This window comes from Haemorhous mexicanus, chromosome 24 (genome assembly GCF_027477595.1).
Source record: "Haemorhous mexicanus isolate bHaeMex1 chromosome 24, bHaeMex1.pri, whole genome shotgun sequence".
Taxonomy (NCBI): domain Eukaryota; kingdom Metazoa; phylum Chordata; class Aves; order Passeriformes; family Fringillidae; genus Haemorhous; species Haemorhous mexicanus.
The window spans coordinates 1070304-1092149 of NC_082364.1; the positions used below are offsets into that span (position 1 = coordinate 1070304).

The 21846-nt window shown below is 53.9% G+C and overlaps 1 protein-coding gene across 2 annotated transcripts in view; it reads left to right on the forward strand.

Moving 5' to 3' along the window:
* The window catches only part of ETS1 (ETS proto-oncogene 1, transcription factor), a 77864-nt gene that overhangs the window by 49326 nt on the left and 6692 nt on the right, over positions 1–21846 (forward strand). For both annotated transcript variants that reach the window (XM_059866978.1, XM_059866979.1), the window contains 5 exons: positions 3647–3766; positions 4269–4469; positions 7739–7816; positions 8925–9170; positions 13265–13525. In XM_059866978.1, the coding sequence (XP_059722961.1) occupies positions 3647–3766; positions 4269–4469; positions 7739–7816; positions 8925–9170; positions 13265–13525 (906 nt within the window). The remainder of the gene's footprint in view (positions 1–3646; positions 3767–4268; positions 4470–7738; positions 7817–8924; positions 9171–13264; positions 13526–21846) is intronic.

Genomic DNA, 21846 nt, shown 5'->3' on the forward strand with positions numbered 1-21846 from the left:
ACATAACTCTCCAGGGTGACTGCAACTCCTGGCACAGTTTAAAAATCAAGCCATAGCTCCCTGCCCGCTCTCCCAGGAGGGAAATCAAAGGCGGCTCTGTCGGCACAGGACGAGGACACGGCATCCCCACAGCTGGGTGCACGTGGCAGCCGTGTTGGGGGCTTTGATGGGCTCGTAAAAACCAGCCAGAAATCCCAGTCTGGCCCCTGCTGCTGAGCTTGCTTTTGGGATTAAAGCCCCAGCATTCCTGAACTGGGTTTAGGCGGAACAGCTGGGCCTGGTGCTGGCTCCCACCCCAGCTCCTGCACACAGCCCTGAGCTCCGTGGGCAGCACTAAAGGAGAGGTTTTATTGGTGCAAGGTTTGATTAAAATCTTGCAAACAGGTTTCAGATGGCACTGAAAGCTGATACCAGGGCAGCTAAATGGGGCTTGTTGCTTTTGTTCCTGAAATTCTGCTCAACTCTGACCTTTAGGCATCCCAGGCTGGAGGCGAAGCACTGGAGGACATCGCCAGGGCTGGGTTTGCCTCCACGGCAAGGAATTTCCCTGCAGCAGCAAAGTTCATAGAGTTATAGGATATTCCAGGTTGGAAGGGATTCACAGGGATCGCTAAGTCCGGGTCCTGGCCCTGCACAGAGCTGGGTGAAGCCCACCATGCTCCCTGCACAGAAACCACCCAGTTTTAAAATAAATACTGAATTATTTAAATAAATTCAGTACCTCCAAAGAGCAGAAGCAGAATTTAGGGTAAAAACTGTCCATCCACCCCATCTTTCTCAATCCACCCAGCCAAGCCTTCTCCCCAAACATGTCTGCAGAGCTTCACACGCGTTTGGTTTCCCTGGGTGAGTTTTCCCCAGCTCTGGGACACTGCTGAGCCAACCAAGGCTTCTGCAGGCTCAGGGCTTTGGGGCTGCTCTCTCCTCAGCAGAAATTCAAACAAGTGGCTGCGACCTCGCAGGAAAAAAGCAGATGATGTTTTAGTCCTAAATCTGCCGAGCACAACAGATTTTGCAGAAGCCTTGAAATGCACATTTGGGTTGATCTGGGTGTTTAAATAGAAACTGTCCTCTGGCATGTTTTTTTTTTTATTTATTTGGGAACAGATTGTTTGCTTCCCTGTGACCTCTCCCTGGGAATCACTTTTAAGTCTCCCCTGTTTGACAGGTTGTTTGTGCAGAGCTCAGCATTCACCTTCCTAAACCGAAATCTTATCCTCCTGCTACTGAAAAATTGATTTGCTGGGTTTGTGCAAGGCCAACCCATGGATCCTGCACAACCAAACAGCAGGATCAGGGATGGGCCCTTGCTATTGCAGAGACAAAAATACCGTTTTTCACCCTGCTCTCGGTGTCTGGCCTGAGGAGCTCCCCTCCACACAGGTTTTCATGGTGATTCAGTGTTAAAGTTGGGGTTAGAACCATTTTCTCATCCTGGCTCTGACTCATCTTCCCAGGGCAGGCAGGAGCTGCTGTTGAGGCAGGCAGAGGGAGCAGATTCCTGGGTGGTCCCTGTGACCACAGAGCAGGGAGAGCAGAACATTCAAGTGTAACTTGAGGATGAAGGGAAAGGGGCACCGAGCCACTTTCTCCCAGTGTTATCTCAAGCAGCAGATGGGGAACAGAGATAGCAATGGTGGCTGCTCATTTTCCATGCCCTCTCCAGCCAAATCCAGTAAATAATGAAGTGTAATTTGCCAAATAGCCTTTGCATGTGGGATTTGCTTTCAAAGGTCCCAATCCTGCCACTGTGGAGGCAATCCTGGATTGTGTGCTGGGCTGAGGGCAGGAATTGTGTCCTGAGAGACTCCGTGTTGGGAATTTCACTGCTTCTACCTGAGCCAAGAGTCTGCAAATCATTTCTTGAGAGTCTTGGGGACTTGGCTGGAGGATGTGCATGTGTTGGGGCTGAGAGGTGGAAGGTGCAGAAGTGGGGACAGAGAAGTTGCTCTGTTTGGCTTGGCAGTGGAATTGAGTTGGGAGTATCCAGCGGATGATCTGGGGATGCTTTGCAGCATTGTCACCCTCACCCTGTGCTACAGAGCTGCCTGTGGAGGTTTATCCATGGAAAAACAGGATTGTTTAGGTTGGAAAAGCTTTCCAAGATCATGGGGTCCAACCATTCCCCAGCACTGCCAGGTGACCACCAACCCATGTCGCCAAGAGCCACATCTGCAGGTTTTTTAAACACTTCCAGGGGTGATGACTCCACCACTACCCTGGAATTCTGTTGACCCAACCCCCAGATTCCCACTTGGAAAAAAACCCTGTGTTGGGTTGTTTGGCCTTTAAATGATGCCCGTGAGTTTGGCTGGGGAGGAGTTGAGTGGAGCAGGAGTTCCAGACTGGGCAGCTGGGCTGGCTCTTCCCAGTGGCTGCAGCGCTGCTTCCCTCCCTGACTCTGGGTTTTGTCAGGAATACACCAACACTGCCTGGAACAGGCCCTCAGCAGCTTTTTGCAGGTGTAAAGGTTTATTCAATCAGGAGTTTAGTGAACTTGGAGCAATGGAAAACTGTGGTGGTTGAGTTTCCACAAGACACAGAATTTTTGATTTTCAGTGTTGGCTTCCAAATATTCATGAGAACACCAAAGACTTTGCCCGTGGTGTCATTTTTCCTCTGAGTTTTCATGGAAAATTTCCACTAGGCTGCAGAGCTAAGCCAGCCTTAGGTGGAAGATTTCCATCTCTGCTGACCAAGGGCAGTTTTTGGGGTGGTGGTTGTTCAAGACTTTCCTTCTCCATCAAAGATGTTTTTCAGGAATACTGAAAGTATGGGAAAAAGAGCCAAACCTCTATTCAGATATTTTGCCTCAAATGGCTGCTTTTATTGTGAGACTTTTTGGCTACAAAGCTTCATCTCCTTCCAAATAAATGAGAAAAAAGGATTTAAAAAAGGAAAGGAAGAGGTTTGGTCCTTGTCAGGATTGACTCCAGGCCTGGCTCTCGGCTTGGCCCCTCTGTCCCCTGGGGTGGCAGCGTTGGCCATGACTCACCCTGGCTCCGTGCTATGTGCTATGGATGTGCATGACGTAACTCTGGGCTAATGTGGGATTTTCCAGCTCTTTGTTTCCCTTCCCCCCTCAAATGGGTATTCTGCCACTCCTCCATCCTGTCTCAGCCTGCTGTCAGCTTGCTTTTTCATGGACTCTTAGAAATATGAATGGTTTGGGATGGAAGGGACCTTAAAGCCCATCCCATTCCACCATCCCAGGTTGTTCCAACATGGCCTTGGACCCTTCCAGAGAAGGGGCAGCCACAGCTTCTCTGTGTCAGGGCCTCCCCACCCCCACAGGGGAGAATTTCCTAGGATAGAGAATTTTCTAGAATTCTTTAATTTTCTCTTTGCTTTTGTTTGCACTGGGATGACAGAGTGGCAATTCAGGGATGCTTTTCTCCCTCTTTCTTGCACACCATGGTGTGGGACTCTTTGCCTTCCTCGGTGCCTGGAGCTGCTGAGGCATTTCCCAGGCTCCAGACACACCTAGAATGCTGAAGCCCAGCAGGCTGTCTGGAAAGGCCTTGATATCTTCATCCAGTAGCACATTCCAGAAGCGTAGGGACACCATGTGCACCTGGCTGGCATTCCCTGACATCTTTCCCAGCCCCGTGTCCTCATGGCTGTGTTTCTCTCCTGCTTCTTTCAGACATGGAATGTGCAGATGTGCCTTTATTAACGCCCAGCAGCAAAGAAATGATGTCCCAGGCACTGAAAGCCACGTTCAGTGGCTTTGCCAAGGAGCAGCAGCGGCTGGGAATTCCCAAAGGTAAGACTTGGCTTCCTGTGAACAACCACGGTACCCACAGGGGCTGTGTCCTCCTGCCCAGAATTCCCTGTCTGCCATCTCCCCTGCTGGTTCTCCTCAGGTGGTGTTGCCTTTCAGATACCACCTGAAGCTTCTTGGAAGCTTCAGCTGGAAAAATGTGGACAAGTCATCTCCACTAAAGAAAGAAGCAGCAGGAACCCTTTACCAGAGGCTGGTGACAGGGAGAAACTAAGAAAATTGGAGAAATGGGTGGGAGAAGGGGGTCAGAGAAGTGATGGGATTTTTAGAAATCCCAAACAAATCCAAAGCTTGTTCCTTGGATGAAATGTGTCCCCATAAAGGCTGATCCAGACTGGGCATGGCGTTCCACACACCCTGGTGCCAGTGTGCTGCCAGTCTCCAGGGATGAGGCTGTGCCAGTGCAGGGCAGCTGCAGCACTGTCTGTGTCCTGTTTTCCTGGGAAAACTGCCCATGGGTGCTCACGGCTGGATCCCTCTGCAGACCCCCAGCAGTGGACGGAGACGCACGTGCGGGACTGGGTGATGTGGGCAGTGAACGAGTTCAGCCTGAAGGAAGTGGATTTCCAGAAGTTCTGCATGAATGGAGCTGCCCTCTGTGCCCTGGGCAAGGAATGCTTCCTGGAGCTGGCACCTGACTTTGTGGGAGATATCCTTTGGGAACATCTGGAGATCCTGCAGAAAGGTCAGTCCTGGCGTGTCCCAGTGAACAATTCACAGCATCCCTGCCAACCTGGTTCTGGGGCTTTCCACAGACCAGGAGCTGTTCACCTTGAGCTTTAATCCCAGGAAAAAACAACATCTTCCAAAGCCCAGCTTTCCAGCAGGATTCCAAATGGGCATCCCAACAGCAGGGGCAGGGCGAATCCTGGCAGTGCCTCAAAGAGGCAGTGTTTATGCCAGCTGCTTGGCAAGGATCCCCAGTGGGCAGGGACACTGTGCCTGCCTGGAATCCATGGTGGGATTTTCCTCAGCCTGTTCAGCTCCTGTTGTGAATTTTACTATTTCCTCCACTGGAACTGGGTACAGGAATACAGCCAAAATCCTACCTGAATTTCCCAGTGGTGATTGGAAGCTGCTTTGCTTTGTTCCATGTCCCAAAAAAGGGTGTTCCATGTCCCCAAAACCAGCATTTTTGGGAGGAGAAGCCATCTGTGCCATTCCCTGAATGACAGCATCCCAGGGTATTAACGTTCAGTGACTGGGGACACACACTTTGATTTAGGGTGTTGATTTTCTGTGTCTGGATGCCCAGGAGCACTGGGATGGTTTCTATGGAGCAGGTGAGGAGCTGAGCACCTCTACCTGAGCCACAAGCAGGAGCTGCAGCACACCTGGGCTCTTTCTCCAGCTTCCTTCTCTGCAGAGCTATTTGCTTTCCTGGAATGTCCCCTGTGCTGTCCTACTGACCCTGGTGGCAGGAAGGGGAGGGGAGCACAGTTATTCCTTCCAGGAAACCATTGACAAATGGATGTTAATTGCCCATTACTAATTTTACTGCTACCTGTGGTTTGCAGGAGGTAAACATGGCCCTTCCCGGGCTCTGGGCAGGCCAGGCTGTTTTCCTGCTCTTGGGCTCTAAGTCTGGTCTGTCCCTTTTGTTTTGCATATTTTTCATGGAGAGCTTGGATCAACACCGAGCAGTTTAACCAAACAAAGTCAAACTTTGTGGTCAGCCCAGTTTCTCCTTGTATTGAGCCATTGCTTGCACCTTCCCACAGCCCTTCTTCCCTGCTGTCCCTGCCCATGGCTGGGAGGTCTTCAAGGTCCTTTCCAACCCAATCCTCCTAGGATTCTGTAATTCTGTGATTTTTTGGGCTGTGCCCACTGGAGAGGGTGGGATGTGCTGCAGGTACTGCCTGAGGCACCAGGGCTGGGTTTGCACCTCCTTCCTGCAGATTCCCCACACACAGAGATGGACTCGATGCTGTAAATTTATGGCAGAGGGGAATCATAATTTCAGACAGCACTGACACACATGGGTATTCAGACACTGAATTGGTGGTACAACGGCCTGGGACAGAGAGGAGTTTTTCAAAGAAGCTGAAAATCTTTGTGCCTGCTGCAACTCTTCTTCTGAAAGGCTGAAAATGAATAAAGCTGAATTTCTGTGTCTTCACACTGTTGGTGTTGCCCTGGGAACCCAGAAATCTTTGTTGCCTGCTTGGTTTCATTGGTGACTTTGTCACTCTTGCACAAGCAGGGACCTTGCTCCTCTGGTGGGCTCTGAACACATTTCCAGTGAGGTATTTGTGGGTGACAAAGAGCTCCCAAGAAATAACCAGCCTCCCCCCAGGACTGGGTTCTGTTCCCTGTAAGTGCTGGGGCCCATCTCCAGCCCTGACCAGAGCTGGGCTGGAGCTGTACAGACAGAAGAGAGCTGTCCCTGTCCCTGTCCCTGTCCCTGCCACGTCTCTGCCCACACAGGAGGAGCTGGGGCTCTCCCTCTGCACCTGAATGTGACATGGGAAGAGATCCAGGAGTCTCCAGGCTCAGCCAGGGCTCCAGCTTGTCTCTCCAACATCCCCACCATCATCACTGGGGGTGTTGGTGCTGGGAGTGGCTGTTAACCCTGAAATGCCTGGCTTTACCTGTGCTGCTGGCCCAGGGTCTGGCTGGGACAGGCTGTGACCCCGCTGTCCCCTGAGCTGACACTGTCCCCAGTGAGCACTGCGTGACTCACGTACCACAGCCTGCTCAGGCTTTAAAAACAGCACACGGTGCCTTTTCCCTGCATGGATTTGGGTATTTTCAGGCTCACTTTTCCATAATTCTTCCTAAAATAACCCCCTCAGTTACCAGCAGTCAGCAGTGCCCTGCACTTGACTCTAAGCTCAGCCAAAGGTTCTCCCCTGCTCTGTGGTCAGCCCCTGCCCCTTGGCAGACACTGTGGAGAGAGGAACAGAGCATTTCTCATTAGTCTGTGTTTGCACAACCTCTCCTTTTGTTAGGGAATATTTTCCAGCCTGCAGTCCCCAGGGGAGAGGGCCAAATTTAGGCTCCTCACAGGCGAACGTGTGTTATCTGTGCTCGGCTCTCCAGAGCTGGGGCAGAAACAAACCCAGCCCAGAGCTGCCCAGGGGCCTTGCTTTGGTTAAAGGAAAGAAAATCCCCATCCCAGTATCCCTGCTCAGAATGCCACACTGGAATGGGTCAGGTGTTCACGGAAAAACTGCCCAGAGTAGGGGCAGGGTGGCTTTTACATGGGAAAGCAAATTCAGCACAGCCCAGGAGGAGCAAAGTGCTTGGAAAAAGCCACGGGAAGCAGGGAATCCATGCCTTGATGTGCTCTGTGCTCTCTCCCAGTGAGTTATGCCTATGGAAAGCTGAAATTTGGCATTTTGACCATATATACATGGAGGAGTCTATGTCAGGAGTGGGGTCAGGGACAGTGAACAAAGCAGTTTGGGACATGGAATGTTCTGCCTGCATCAGGTGCTGCACAGGCTGGGATTTCACACTGATTTGGGGTTAGAGGAGCTGGCTTTGGGATGGGTCACCCACTCCCTCATACACACCTACTGCTGGTCTAAAAATAGGGCTTTTCCAGGAAAACAACTGTCCTTGTCTGGGGAGTTTTTCCAGGAGCTGACACATGGAAGTGTGCTCAGCAACCCCCAGGAGAAGGAGAGGTGACAAAGCCTGAGGCAGGCAAGGAAATGCTGCAGCTGGGAGCTCAGAGCCTCCTGGGGCCCTGGCTGAGAACGCTGTTGCTGTTTGGGTTGGGTTGGTTTTTGTTTAAGCTCAGCCATACCTGCAGCAGGAATTCCCGAAGGACCCCACGTGCCCCAGCTTCCTGCGGGATTTCAGTTCTGGACTCATTTCTGTAGCTCAGAACGTCCCAGTTTAACCTGAGGAGATTTTGGGAAGTTCAGGGCTCTCTGTGTCACAGCAAGTGTTGCACAGCTCCGTGTGCCTTCCACTGGTGACATTTCCTTCCTTTCTTCTTTGCAGAGGAGGTGAAACCGTACCCAGCAAATGGCGTGAGCACCACGTACCCCGAGTCCCGCTACACCTCAGACTACTTCATTAGTAAGTCTCAATTAGCAGTGTGCATTATCACCATTACCATGCCTGGAAGCACCTTTGAGCAGAGGTTTGTCCTCACCACAACAGGACTGCACCCTGCAAAGGGGGATCTGGTGTTTCCAAGGGTTTAGGGTTGATTTGGAAGCCTCCTGGACTGCCTTGGACTGGTGGCTGCCTTGTGTGCCAACATCTGGTTTCTTCTAGCACTATTGGTTTGATGCTGTAACTCAGCAGATTTTGAAAGCAGCCTCAGCACACCTGAGTGTTGGGAATTGTAAAAAACCTGTTAAAAAAAGGGAGGGAATGGAGGGAAAGGCTGAACTCTGGATTGCCAGGGAGGAGCCTAGCAAGGAAAGGGATGAGTCTCCACCTGCACTCCTGCACTTCCCATTGCCATTGCTTTGGAGCTGTCCTTTAAGGGCATTGGAAATCTGGGAGATATTTCACAAACCAGCAAAAAGCCTAGCTGACCTGAAGAGGAGAGATTTGGATGAGGTGTGAAGGAGAAATCCTTCACTGTGAGGGTTGAGAGGCGCTGGCACAGGGTGCCCAGAAAGGTGGTGGACTCTCCATCCCTGGAATTGTCCCAGGCCAGGCTGGACAAGGCTTGGAGCAACGGGGTAGTGGAAGATGTCCCTGCCATGGCAGGGGTGGGATTCGATGAGCTTTAAGTTCCTTTCCAATCCAAAACCTTCTGGGATTCCATGATTCTGTGGATTGGGATTCCAGGCTCTGGCATGGGGAGAGGTGGCTGTGCAAGGACTCACATTTCCCAACCAGCAATGAAGCATTTTTACCCTATTGCTTATCTGCTGAGCAACAGGGTAAAATCCACTTCCCAGGGTTTCCCAGCTTTTTCCTTCTGGCAGCTGCCCTGGGAGGAGTTTGGTGCAAAGCACATTGAGGACGGTCGGGGGTGTTGTATTTTGCTAAATTGCTGCATTTTCAGACCCCATCTCTGTAGCTTCTGGAGGCCTCACCCAAAGCATTACGGGAGGAGGTGTGGGATGTCTGGAGCCCTCACCCCAAGCAGTGCCCAAGGGAGGGGCTGTGGGATGCTCTGGGTCCTTGAAGCTGCCTTGGGCAGGCTCTGACTTGTGCTGTGTCCCAGGTTATGGCATCGAGCACGCGCAGTGCGTGCCCCCGTCCGAGTTCTCGGAGCCCAGCTTCATCACCGAGTCCTACCAGACCCTGCACCCCATCAGCTCGGAGGAGCTGCTGTCCCTCAAGTACGAGAGCGAGTACCCCTCGGTGCTGCTGCGCGAGCCCGCCCAGGACCCGCTGCACAACGACTTCTTCTCCATCAAGCAGGAGGTGGTGACTCCAGACAACATGTGCATGGGCCGTGCCAGCCGAGGTAAAGCTGGGCTTAAACCTGGGAAATGAACTTGGAGAGAGTTTTCAGGGTTTAACAGAAGGTTTACACTGGATGTGTTTGTCAGTGAACTGGGAGATGAGAAATGCTGAGTTAGAAATGCCATGGAACAGGACAGATATTGTTGAGAGAGAAATTGTGATGTAGTAACTTCTTTGGGCCAGGTCTAATAAGCTCTCAGAGGTCTATATCACACCCAAGATAGCTCAGCTACCTTTGGAGGCATAAAAATCAGCAGGATGGCTTCTGTTGCAGTGTTGGAAACAAAAAGGTTTAATAAAAGGCAAAATAACAAACAAAGGAAAACCGAGTCAGGTGCCAGACGTTCTTGCTCCTGGAAAAACACCTCACAAAAGTGGTTAGTTTCTTTGTTCTCTCCTTTTTCTAGTTAATTGCTCAGGCAGGACATTTTGGCTTCTGTCCAATTAGCTATCCTTAAGTTTGAGGTGAAGTCCCCATGGCCTATAAGGTGGCTTTTTCACCTAATGGAGGAGAGAAACTTCTGGGCTTCTTTCCTTTTTGAGGGGACAAAGGAGAGTTTTGTCACTCCGTCAACCAAGGCACACTCCTGTAAAAGGGAACTAGAAAAAGAGTTTTAAAGGATAGCTATGTAAATAAGACTAGATACTTTGGAGAAATAGAATGATGAAAGTTCTAGAAAAGGGGATTGTCTGACTGGGGCTGGCTTGGGTTCCTGCTGTTCTCACCCCCCCTCCCGAGAAAATGGCCCTGGGAGCACCGAGGGAGCTGTGCAGTGCTGACACAGCCCTCTCGCAACACTGCTGGCTTCCCTGGTGGCTCTGAGCTCTCCCTGCCCTTCTCCCCAGGGAAACCTCGAGGAAGGGCTTGCTTTCCTCTCCTCTCCTCTGCTGCCTGTTTTGCATCCTCTGCAGAAAGGGCATGTTTCTGGTGCTGTGCTTTGATGTTGAACCTGAGTGAAATTGAGCTGAGCTTTCATGTTACCAGGCAGGGCAAACTGCTGGGTGCTTGTAGAAATCCCATTTTTAGGAGCCCAGGCAAAGCTCCACAAATTCTTCACAAGTTCTCATCAGGAATTGCTGTTGAAGGCTCTGAAGAGTTTTGCACTTTATGATCCAAAGTCTTTGTCCATTATGTCCAGGGATTTGATGGCTGCTTCTCTGAAATACTTGCTGCAGCCAATTCCTGAACTTGGTTACGAGGTGCAGATGTCAGGGGCTGGGGCAGCAGCAGAGCTAAGGACCCCCCAAATGCTGCTCCCCAAAGAGTTATAGGTACGTGATTCCTCTTTGAGGTGGTGGGATTTAAACACCTGAACACTTCGGAGGATCTGAGCCCAAATTCCTTCCCAATTAATGTTGTGAGACTGGGAACACGTGGGGCCCACGTGTCTGATTGCTTTGTGATCACATCAATGATGCCAGGCTGGGGATGTGGCTCTGCCTCCTTCAAAGCAAAAAGCTGAATCCATGGAGCTCAAAGTCCCTCACAAGTGGGATCATTATCTCCAGATTCCAGGTAGGGAACCTGAGGCACAGGGAGGAGATGTGACCTGCCTGCCATCCCCTAAAATGAAATCCAGGTGTCCTCAGCCCCAGAATTTGTTACAGGGACGTGGTGCTGTGAGCCAGGTTTGATGTGCAGCACTTAAACCCATTTATCCAGAGAGCTGAGGCTGAGCTGCCCTCCCAGCAAAGCCAGAGCTGCTTTCCAGGCTGCATGGCACATGCAGCTCATTTGAACTTCCTCGCTCTTTTTCCAGGCTGGGAGAGCCAATTACTGGGAACTTGTTATTCGTGCTCTTGCCTCTCCTTCTGAGAGAGATGACCTGAGCCAGAAGGGCAGCACGGTTTTAATTTTGGGGAAACTGCTCTTTTTGGGGTTGTTTTTCTGCCTAAATTTCAGCAACGTCTCTGCCTTTTCTTGACCTTTTCTTTAACACAGGTGATTTCATCATTCTCACAGTGCAATGGCTCAGGAAGGCTTCTGCAACTCCACCTGGAGCCTGTTCTCAGTGGCAAACCTAAAAATGGTTTCAGGGGAGGGAACTGAGAGCCCTGGCTGCTGCTGTTAGCAAAGGCTTGAACACTGGTGCAAGAGGCTGTGCTCACACCAGTGCTGCATTTCAGCCATGGAAGGGCCTTTGGGGGACACAAATCCTGCCAGGGCTGGGGGAAAGTCTTAATATAAAGCAGAGCCCAGTTAATTTATATTTATGTTCCTCTTTACCTTGCACTGTCTTACAAGGTTAGTCTGACACAAAGTCAAACCCTTCAGCATCACCTCAGGGTGAAGGTTTTCCAGACACTGTGGGGCCTTTCCCAGGCCTTCTGTGGGGCCTTTAGGAGGAGATTTTGGGGTCCCACGGGAGTTGTTTCTCTCTGCCCTGTCAGCGAGGGCAGCTGGTTGAGAAGTGGAGCTGCCAAACTCATTTAGGCTGGTCCTGAGTAAGTGCAAGGCGTGATTGTTCCAGCTAGGTGGAATTTAGGTGAATTTTCAATGGATTGACACAAATCACATCTCTGTCAGGTTTTAATTCCTTTTTAAAATGAGCCTGTGCTGCAGGATTGCTCAGGGAATTGGTTATGCCAATTAATGTACAGACACAGCAGCGTTGTGTTCTCCTTAGCAGGATTCAGGGAAGGATTGGAGCGTGAAAATCCTCAAAAAACAAAAAGAAAATAGAAAAGAGTTTGGAATAGGGCTATCCCAGCAGAATGAAGCCAATGGATCCCAGCTCCCAATGACTCTAGGCCAGCAATCAGGGCAGGCCCTGCAGTAGTTGAGTCTTTTCACAGCAAGTGCTCTTCAAACTACAACACAACAAATATTTGGGGGCGTCTGCCAGCGCCCTTCCACGTTCCCTGTCCCCTGGGATTTGCTTTCTGGGCCCAGGCTATGGGGAGCTCTGCCAATGGAAATTTCTCCAGGAGCTCTTGCACAATCCCAGCAGCTGTTTTTAGCTGGGTTTGGGAAATTAGTGAACTTGAATGATCCTGTTAGCTTGTCAGGAAAGATGTTGAGCAATCAGTCGAGTAGGGAGATCAGAGGCTGCAATTTCAGTTTGTTCTTTGGGGCCTTTTTTAGCTCTGGTTCAGTACAGGGCTGGCTCTGGGGGGTGTAAATCAGCACTGGTGAGGATCTGGCCTCTCATGTTCTGGCTTTGACTAAAAATACCCCAGAGAGTGACTTTGATACAAACCAGCTGTGCTCACCTTACCAGAGCTGGGAAAAGCTGTTGGAGCTTTCAGCCATTGGCTCTGCTCCTGCAGCAAACCTGCTGCTGGCTGGGGATTTGGGGCTGGCTGGAACAGATGGCAGCAAAAGGCTGCTGTGTAATTTAGGGAGAAACATCCAAATTCAAGGAGCTGGGTGTGCCTGAGCAGTGTTTGAATTGGGCTGGCAGATGTAGTGGGGATTTATTGGAGACCTCCAATATCCTTCAGCAGCAAGAGAATCACAGAAATCAGAGAATTGTGGAAAGGTTTGACTTGGGAGGGACCTTAAAGTTGGTTCCATCCCTTGCCATGGGCAGGAGCATCTCCCACTGTCCCAGGCTGCTCCAAGCCCTGTCCAGCCTGGCCTTGGGCACTGCCAGGGATCCAGGGGCAGCCCCAGCTGCTCTGGGCACCCTGTGCCAGGGCCTCCCCACCCACTGAATGAAGAGGTCCTGGAGTGCCCACGTTTAGGCTCCTGAGCTCAGCCTTGAGTATCTAAAGTGAATTTTGTCTCTGAAATTGCCTTTTGGAATGTGTTTGAAATTGCCTTCAAAGTCAGCAAAGCACGAGTCTTGGATAGAGTGGCCAGATTTGGGTTTTTCCCCTGTCTCTCTCTGCCTTGCTCTTCTGCCTGAAGTTTTCCAGGGCTCAGCCCTGCTCTGGATGGCAAAGGTGAAAGTATTGCACCTCTGGGCTGTGCTTACTTTGGAGATGGGATGTAAAGGAACAGCATCAGTTGCCCTGTGCCTGCACAGTGCACAGGGGAAGCACTCTGCTGGCCAGCTGAAGCACTCTGCTGGCCAGGTGGAGCAGCCTGTGCTGGCCAGGTGAAGTGCCCTGTGCTGGCCAGGCCTGTCTCAGCTGCTGTGCCTCCCCCAGGTAAGCTGGGAGGCCAGGACTCCTTCGAGAGCACAGAGAGCTACGACAGCTGTGACCGCCTGACGCAGTCCTGGAGCAGCCAGTCCTCCTTCCAGAGCCTGCAGCGCGTCCCCTCCTACGACAGCTTCGACTCTGAGGACTACCCTGCCACCCTGCCCAGCCACAAGCCCAAGGGCACCTTCAAGGACTATGTGCGGGACCGGGCCGACATGAACAAGGACAAGCCTGTCATCCCTGCTGCTGCCCTGGCTGGCTACACAGGTAGGGCACGGGCCTGGCAGCCCCTCTGTGCCCCCTGCCCCTGGGGCAGCACCTCCCCGTGCCCAGGGACAGTCTCGGGCCACTCTGGGCTGCCCCAGCTCGCTGTGGCTGGTGCAGGGCTGTGAGGGAGGGTTTTGGGGTGTCTGGGGTCAGTCCAGGGCTGCATCTCCTTTGAGTGTGGGCATCCACCCATCCCACAGCTCGTGGGGGATGTGGCACCTCCCTGGGCACAGGGCACTCAGTACCTTGTTCTCCCCTTGCCCCTGGCTGGCTGTGGAGGAGCTGGGGCTGCTTTGGTCCCTGAGCAGGAGGTGCTGCAGAGCCTGCAGCCCTGTGCTGGTGACTGGTGGGCTCTTGGTTGTGCTTTCCCCCTGGGGCAGGAGCAGGCTCAGCTGCAGCACTGCTGTGTGTGGGGATGGATCCTCTCCCTGTGGCACAGAGGAGAGGATCTCCTTGTACCTTGTGTGAGGCAGGGATGGGGCACTGCCAGAGCCATCCCAAACATTCTCCATTCCCTGAGGTGGGAGAGATGAGAAGGTGATAGGCCACGGAAACTCTGGCTCTTTATGACAGCCCTTCAGCAATCTGGCATTTCCAAGGAGAGAAACTTGGTGGGATGGGACTTCCAGCTAAAGCTGAGCTAATCCTTTCCAGCCCTTCTGTGCCATGGCTTTTCCCTGTGCTCTGAGGAAAACTCGGGGGCAGCCTCCTCCCTGGCTCTGCACCTTCAGATCTGTCCTGGCCCAGCTGGGAGCAGCTGGTGGAAAGAGTTTGTGGTGATAAAGATCATGGCCAGGTTCGGAGCAGATCCTGAGGCGCGGCTGTCCCCGAGTGCCCTCCCACGCACGGCTCATGTGGGGCTGACACCGAGCCTGCCGGGGGTGGGAGAGGTGCAGGGGGAGGAAAGGTGGGCAGATAATTTTAGGAGTGTAAAAAAGGAAGTGGTTTGTTGCTATAGCTTTAGTTAGAAAGAGAGCCCAGCCCTGCCTGCTGAATGAGATTCTACCAAGTCCATGCCAAATATGAGAGTGCTCTGCATTCCTGAATGGACTGGGGAGGGAGAGGAGGGACTGTGCCCTGGGGCTCATTCTCTGCTGTGCTACTGAAATCGATGCTCCGGAGAAAAGAGACCACTGAGCACAAATTGCTCTTCTTATTCCTATTTTTACTCTTATTTTCTCCTGGCAATGCCTTTCCCTGTGGCACCTGGAAGTGCTTTGGGGATGCAGGAGCCCAGGATGAGTTTGAACAGCTGGGGTAACTGAGGCACCGAGGTGCTGGCAAAACCAGGAGCATTCTTTTCCAAGCTGGATATTTCCCTCCACGTTTGCTGTTGCTCATGGGAAAGAGTGCAGAAGAGCCACCCCTGGAGAGAGGCGAGGAGCTGAAGTCAGTGGCTGGGCTCTGTGTTTTTCCAAGGAATATTAGCACCCCAAAGGCTGTCCTTGGAGCAGTGCCTTGAGGAAGGGGAGACTTGGGTTCATGCAATGCCAGAGCACAATTCCAAACACTTTCCCCTGTGTAACATTTTCCCTCACCTCATTTCCAACCCCTCTTGGAGCTGAGAAGAGAATCTCTTGGCCCAGGCACTTAGGTGGAATCAATAAATGGGAAGGCCTGATTTCTTTATTTATTTTTGCATTGCTTCACTTGATAGGCTTTAAATGTGGAGAGGAAAATCTGGGATCACTGGGAAACGCTCAAGCTGGAGCTCTGTTTGCCTGTTCCAAAGGCTGCTGAGCAATATTCAGGGCTCAAGCCAGCAGAGCCAGCTTTTGATATTGAGAACGGGCCCTGGATGGGTGACCCTGGCAGGCAGTGACTCCAGAGATGCCCTCTGAGCCATTTTAAAGCCCTCAGCCCTTCAGTTCTGGATTTTCCAAGCAAAGGGAGCCAGAGCTGGGTCACTGTGAGAGCAGGGCCTGGGGAGAGCGAGTAGAACATGTTGGGTTTCAAACTGGAGAAGAACTGGGCACTCCCCACTCTCTGAGTCTGTCAGTGAGGAAAACCCTGCCCTGAGAAGGGCTGGAGGTCTGGCCTGGGCCAGCTGAGCCCAGAGTGGGGATTTGAGCAGGGCTCAGATCAGGGACTCAGGGGGAGCTCAGAGTGGGGATTTGAGCAGGGCTCAGGGTGGGGACTGAGGCAGGGCTCAGGCCTCTTTGTGCACTGCTTTGCTTTACTCTTACTTTACTCAGGGAGGAAGTGCTGTCTGGCAGCCAGAGCAGAGGAACTCAGAGTCTGGGCTCTGCCTGTGGCTCTGCTGAGGAGGTGGAGCCTCCCAAGGAGCAGAGCAGGGCTCTGCCAGCCCAGGAGCCCAAAACACCCAGACCTTGGGGTTCCATTTGCCCCCTGAGGCCACACCCAGCCCCAGCCCCCTGCTCGTGCTGGCCCTGCTGGACCTGCAGGGTGAGAAGGGGCATCACATCCCTCATCCCCAGAGCTCTCTGTCCTGGCTTCAAGGACCTGACAATCTTGTTCAGGCTCTGTTGGCAGGCTGTTTCTGTGTGCCCAGGGAGGTGGCCCCAGCACTTCTCTGATGCTATCTGCCCCAGAGGCGCATTCTGGGGTGAGAAGGTGCATTTTGGCGGAAGCTCCGGTTGCGTTTGATGTGTTCTTCACCCAGCTCTGAGCGGCCTTTCAGAGCTGCCTTATCTGCCCCCACATCTTGACCTATTTTAACAAGTTGCCATGGTTGCTTACAGAGAGGTTGATGCAATTTTCTTATCTTTTTTTCGAAGAAGAAATGTAATTGCTCAGGAGTTGATGAACTTCAGTTTCCATTGCTGCAGGGAGGGCCAGCCCTGGACACCTGGGTTTGGAGCTTGGACAGCTTGGATTTTACCTGAGGGCACAGCTGGAGCTGGGCCAGTGCAGGGCAGGCTGAGATCAGGAAAGGTTCTTCCCCCGAGGGTGCTGGCACTGCCCAGGCTCCCCAGAGAATGGGCACAGCCCCGAGGCTGCCAGAGCTCCAGGAGGGTTTGGGCAGCTCTGCCAGGGATGCCCAGGGTGGGATTGCTGGGGGGTCTGTGCAGGGCCAGGGGCTGCACTGGGTGATCCTGGTGGTCTCTCCAGCTCAGGAAGTTCTCTGATTCTGAGATTCTACATTAAGCCAGATTTTATTTTCTTTGCCATGACACAGAGTGCAAACATGAAATCCAAGCAAGGGATGGCTTGGGATGTGTGTTCACTGCTAAACCTCGCACTGGCTCAGCTGAGCTCAGTCTAAGCTCTGTGGTTCAGCAGCAGAGCCAAGTTTGGTGTGAGTGGGCAGAGATCCCTTCAGTGCCTGAGCCCAGCTGGGCTAAAGTGAGCTTAGCTCTGCTTCCACATGCCCTGGGGCTGTGCCACAGCTGGATCCTGCAGCCTCTGGTGACTCCCATGGCCACCAGCATCCTGCAGGAGCCCTGCACCAGGTGGATAAACTCAGCTGGATCTTTGCGCCCCGGGTTGGTGTTTGCAGCCTCTACTGCTGCTCCCCTGGTGCTGCAGGGGCACAGGAGGCTCAGACCCTCCTGCTTCGCCATGACCATTCAGCACTGAGCTGGTTTTGGGTTCCCTCAAGCAGCTGTGTGGTTTGGCAGCCGGGTTATGGGGTTTGTTTGGTGGGCAGGACTGACACCCTGGGGCTTTCCATGCATGGTGTTGCTGCTGCCGTGGCCCAGAACTGCTGCTCCACATCACTGAGCACCCAGCAGGGTCATCTCTCGTGTTCCAGAGGGGAGGGGAGAGGGATGGGAGAGCTGAGCTGAGTGCAGAGCAAGCCCTCATCCTGCAGATGCAGGCTGGGGTTGTATGGCTGCTGCTCCTGTCCTCTGCTCTGGGCCTGGTCAGGGAGGTGCTGATCCTTTAAAGCCAGTCCCAGCACTTAAAGAGTTAATGCCCTTCCAGCTGATGTCACCCATGCCCCGAGTGTCCCTCTCAGAGCATCCCTGTTGTCCTGCTGGGCAGTAGGAATTCAGGAGGCCCTGCAGGAACTGCCTCCCTCACAGATGTTATCCCACCCCAGCTCTCTCTGCTGAGCTGGATCTGCCCCAGCCAGACCTTGCTGAGCCTGGCTGGCAGCCCCCACAGGGCTGTGCCATGGGGCCCAGATGTGCCTCAGCCCCAAGCAGTGTGTGAGCTGCTGTGCTGCAGAGCTGCAGCCTGCCGGGCTGTTGGTGAGCGATGTTATCTGTGCCCAGCAGTGAAAGCACAGCTGCTGTTTTGCAAGAAAGCCGAGGGGTGCCAAGGAAAGTGGGTCCCTTTCAGGCCAGCTCAGGTGCTGCTGCCCCTCCCCCTGGTGCTGTGCTGCTGCTCTGGAGCCTCCACAGGTGAGATCCCCCCCTGTGCTGTGGCCATCAGCACCCAAAAATCTGCCAGCAGCTGCCTTCCTGTCCCCTTTCCTGCCTCACTCCAGGGCTCTGGCTGTCCTTGCCTTCCCTTCCCCAGCCTGTGCTGCAGCATTCCTGGACTCCAGCTCCTTCCCTGCCTGCCCTGCTGGAGCACAGTGCCCACGTGGGCATCTGCAGCCAGGGCACAGGAGCTGGGGAATGCAGGCACCTCCCTCCTGTGCCCAGCAGCACAACAGCTCTGCTGGCCCTGCTGGGATGCAGGGGATGGTGTCACCCTGCTCCTCCTGGCTCATGTCCTTCATGTCCTTCATGTCCTGCTCCTCCTGGCTCATGCCCTTCACCTGCCCTCACAGGTGACTTCAGGGTGACCACCTGGCAGCTCCTGCCCACTTCTGCCTCAGGCAGGGCCCAATGGGGTCAGTGCCCTCGTGGCCTCCCCAGGGTGGGGACTCCAGGGTGGCACCAGGGCCTGTTCAGTGGCTCCTGCCCCACCTGCCAGACGTGCAAACGAGAGCAAACGCAGCCCCACGCGCCGCTGCCCAAGCGTGGCAGAGCTCAGCTCTCCCCAGGGCTGCTCCAGCTGGGGGGTGCTGGGGGCAGCAGCTCTGCCTGGGTCTCCTGCAGACACCCAGCTGGTGCTGCTCAGCAGCTCATGGCCTGCAGGACCACTGTCAGGGGGATGTGGAGCTCACAGAGCCCCTGGAGCTCTGCCAGGTACCCCTGGAGTCAATCTCGAGTTCAGGGACAAGGCTCTCAGGATGGGACTCGGGGTTGTCCCATGCAGGGCCAGGAGCTGGAGTTGATGATCTGTGTGGGTCTCTTCCCACTCGTGAAATTCTGTGAGATCAGTCCTCCCAACACCCCATTCTGAGACCAGAGGAGCTGCAGCAGGGAAGCAGCTCTGGCTTGGACAGCCCCTGGCTGCTTTCCTGCCTGCAATCATGGCCGTGTTGCTCCCAAAGGAAGGAGGAAGGGGCTTCCTAGGTCCTCTCCTGCTTTTTCACAGCTCTTCTTTGGAGATGCTCCATCCAAGCTCCACCACTTTGCAGTGTCTGATGCCTGCACCAGCCTGGGCAGGAGCTGGGCAGGAGCTGTGGGAGCTGTTCTGATGAGGAAGCGATGGGGACCAGCACTCCCAACACTTTTGGGGATCTGGGGGCAGTGGTGCCATGCAGGGGGATGGGCAGGCCGGGCAGGTGATGGGGCAGGGGCTGTTTCGGAGCCGTTGCCAGGGCTGGTTGTTTTGTGGGGCTGGAACCACAAACCGCAGAGCGCCAGGCAAAGGTGTCTCGCTGGGGGTTGGTAGGTGGGGTTTTTTTGTCTTCTTGTCTTGTTTGAAGCAAGGGAAACAAAACAGAGGCCGTTGGGAGGGGTGGGTGTGTAAAACCGTCCCGAGAGAGATGGCAGGGCCGGGGTTGTGCCCGTCTGCCCCAGCTGGGCGGTGCCACCGTCACCGTGCCACTGGAACAGCCCCACCCAGCAGAGTCTGGTGTCCCCGTGGCTGGGAAGGAGGTGGGGGACCCTCCTGCCCAAGGAGGGATGGCACAGGGATGGTGTGGCACCAAACCCTGGGGACACCACCAGGGCCTGGTGCTGAGGAAGCCCCGCTCAGGCAGCGGTTCCCAGTTCCCACAGTTCCCACTGACACCCAGCCCAGGGGAATATTTTCCCCCTGACGCCGCAGAATTCCTGTGGTGTGACAGTCCCTGCTGAAGGACCCTGTTCAGTGCCACCAAGGCCAGACAGGGCCCCCATTGTGGGTGCTATTCTTAGCAGCCCCATGGGTGCAGGAGGTCATGGTGGGGTGGGAGGACACCCCCAATCCTCTGAGTCCTCCCGTTGTCTTTTGTGGAGCAGGGGCTGCCCCCAGTCCCCAGCCAGGGCTGGGTCTGCTCTGGGAAGCCCCTGGGTGTATGGGGAGCAATGCCATAAAAGCTGCCTTGTGCCCCTCCCCCTCACTCTTGGATCTGCTGCGGGATCCAAGGGGTAGATCCCCAACCCAGGCTGTGGGAACAGGGGGATGTTCTGGGATAACCAAGGCAGCAGATCCTGCGGTGGGAAGCACCCCCTGGCCTTGGGACAGCCTGGCTGTGTGGAGTGATCCCAGCACAGGGGATCCCATGGAGTGATCTCACCCTGGCATCCTGATGGGGATTTCCAGCCCTGGCTGGGGTGAAGCGAAAGGTTGGAGCACAAGGGATGGAAAATGGGTGCTGCTCCCAGCTCCTGTGGGTGAGGAGATTTGGGTGCAGGGACAAGCCTAGGAGCTTGCCCTGTGACATTGAGGGGAGTGGCATTGCTGCAGGAGCCACCTTGAAATCCTATGGGAAGATATTCCCTGCTCCTTGCTGGCTGCAGAGTGGCTCATTTGTGGAGCTCCCCCTCCCAGCACTAATTACAGCTCCAGCAGACGATGTCGATGTCCTGACCTCCAGTGCTGCTCCCTGCTCTGTCTCCTCCCTGCCAGTGCTGATTTGGGGCACAGGCCTGGGCATGTGTTGGGGTTTGGCTCCTGCTCCTCGCTGCCATCTCGAGCAGTGCCACATCTGCCAGGCTCCACTGCCTCCCCCTCGGGCAGGGAGGGGGTGTTTGCAGGAGCTGGGACATGCCTGGAGCCCTGCACAAACACATTCCTCACATAATTGCCTGTCCAGCGAGAGGAATTTGGGGTTTTACGTGTGTCCTGCAGGCAGCTCAGAATAGACCTTGGGAATCCCTGTTCCAAGGATGACACCACTTCCTCGGAAATCCCAAAATACCCAGCAGGGTGGCACTGGGGGCGGTGGCAGGAGCCCTACCTTGCTTGCTGCAGAGAAGAAAGAATTCCTGAGTTTCCCAGCACCTCTTCCTGCCAGCTGGCAACCAAACAGGAATAGCACTGGCCATTGGCCCAGGGTTAGTGAGGCTGGAGCCTCCAAAGATCCTGCAGGGCCAGGATGGCCCAGGGGTGTTTTGAGGGCAGTTCCTCACCCAAGAACCCGGCACCCAGGTGATGAATTTCCATCCCTCTTATTTTGGGGAAGGAATCAACTAAAAGTCCTTATTCTTCAGCTGGGCAGGAGAGAAATCAAAGGGAGGGGATGGACCTGGCCTCGGACACTTGGGCTGTGTCTCTGTTAACTCTGTTAACTCGATTTGGGTGTTGGATGCTTCCTGCTGTGTGTGGGGAGTTGGTGTGAGGCCAGATGGGCCAAGAGAACTCATCCCCTTGGGAATTCACCTGTGGAGGACCTCAGGCAGCCACTAAAGCCTTTTCCCAGTGTTTTCTCTGCATTTAGAGCTCACTGCTATAAATAGGCCTGAGCGTGGAGATGTGGTGGCACTTCAGGCCAGGCTTTTCACTCCTCCCTTTCAACAAGAGGTGAAGGCGTCATCTGCATTTCCTCCCTCATTTTGGCGTGGATTATCCAGCTCCATCCCTACTGGGGAGCGTGGCTGTGGAGTTAACATCTTGGCAAGCTCCAGGGAGCGGCGGGCTGGAGCCTTTCCCCACTGGATCCCTTCCCCTTTCCAGCAGGATGAGCTCCCTGCCCTGCCTGCCCTGCCCTGCCTGGGGCTGTGATAACCCCCAGGCCTGACTCTGACAAAGCCCTGGAGAGGTTCCACAGGGATAACAGGAGGGAAACAATTTAGGAAGGGCTGGATGGGACACAGCCATTCCTATGTCCTGGAGCCAGCTCCCTCATTTCCTCCTCCCCAGCCGCTTTGGAGTAATTTCAAACTTTGTGAGGAAGGGGAGCAGCCCTCCCTTCCCTCCGTGGGTTATCCCACAGCCACAGCTCAGATGGCATCCATTGTCATTCCTGAAAACAGGCTGGGCTCCGTCCCTTTTTCTGAGCCCATAACTCATTTTTTCCCTGCTTGAAGCTTTGCTCAGTTCTGTCAGCACTGGGATTACCCCAGCTAATCCAGCCTGTGCAACTCCCTGTGGGATAAATAATTTCCTCTCTCCTCTGGCTGTCTTGTTATAATTATTGTTATAAATATTAT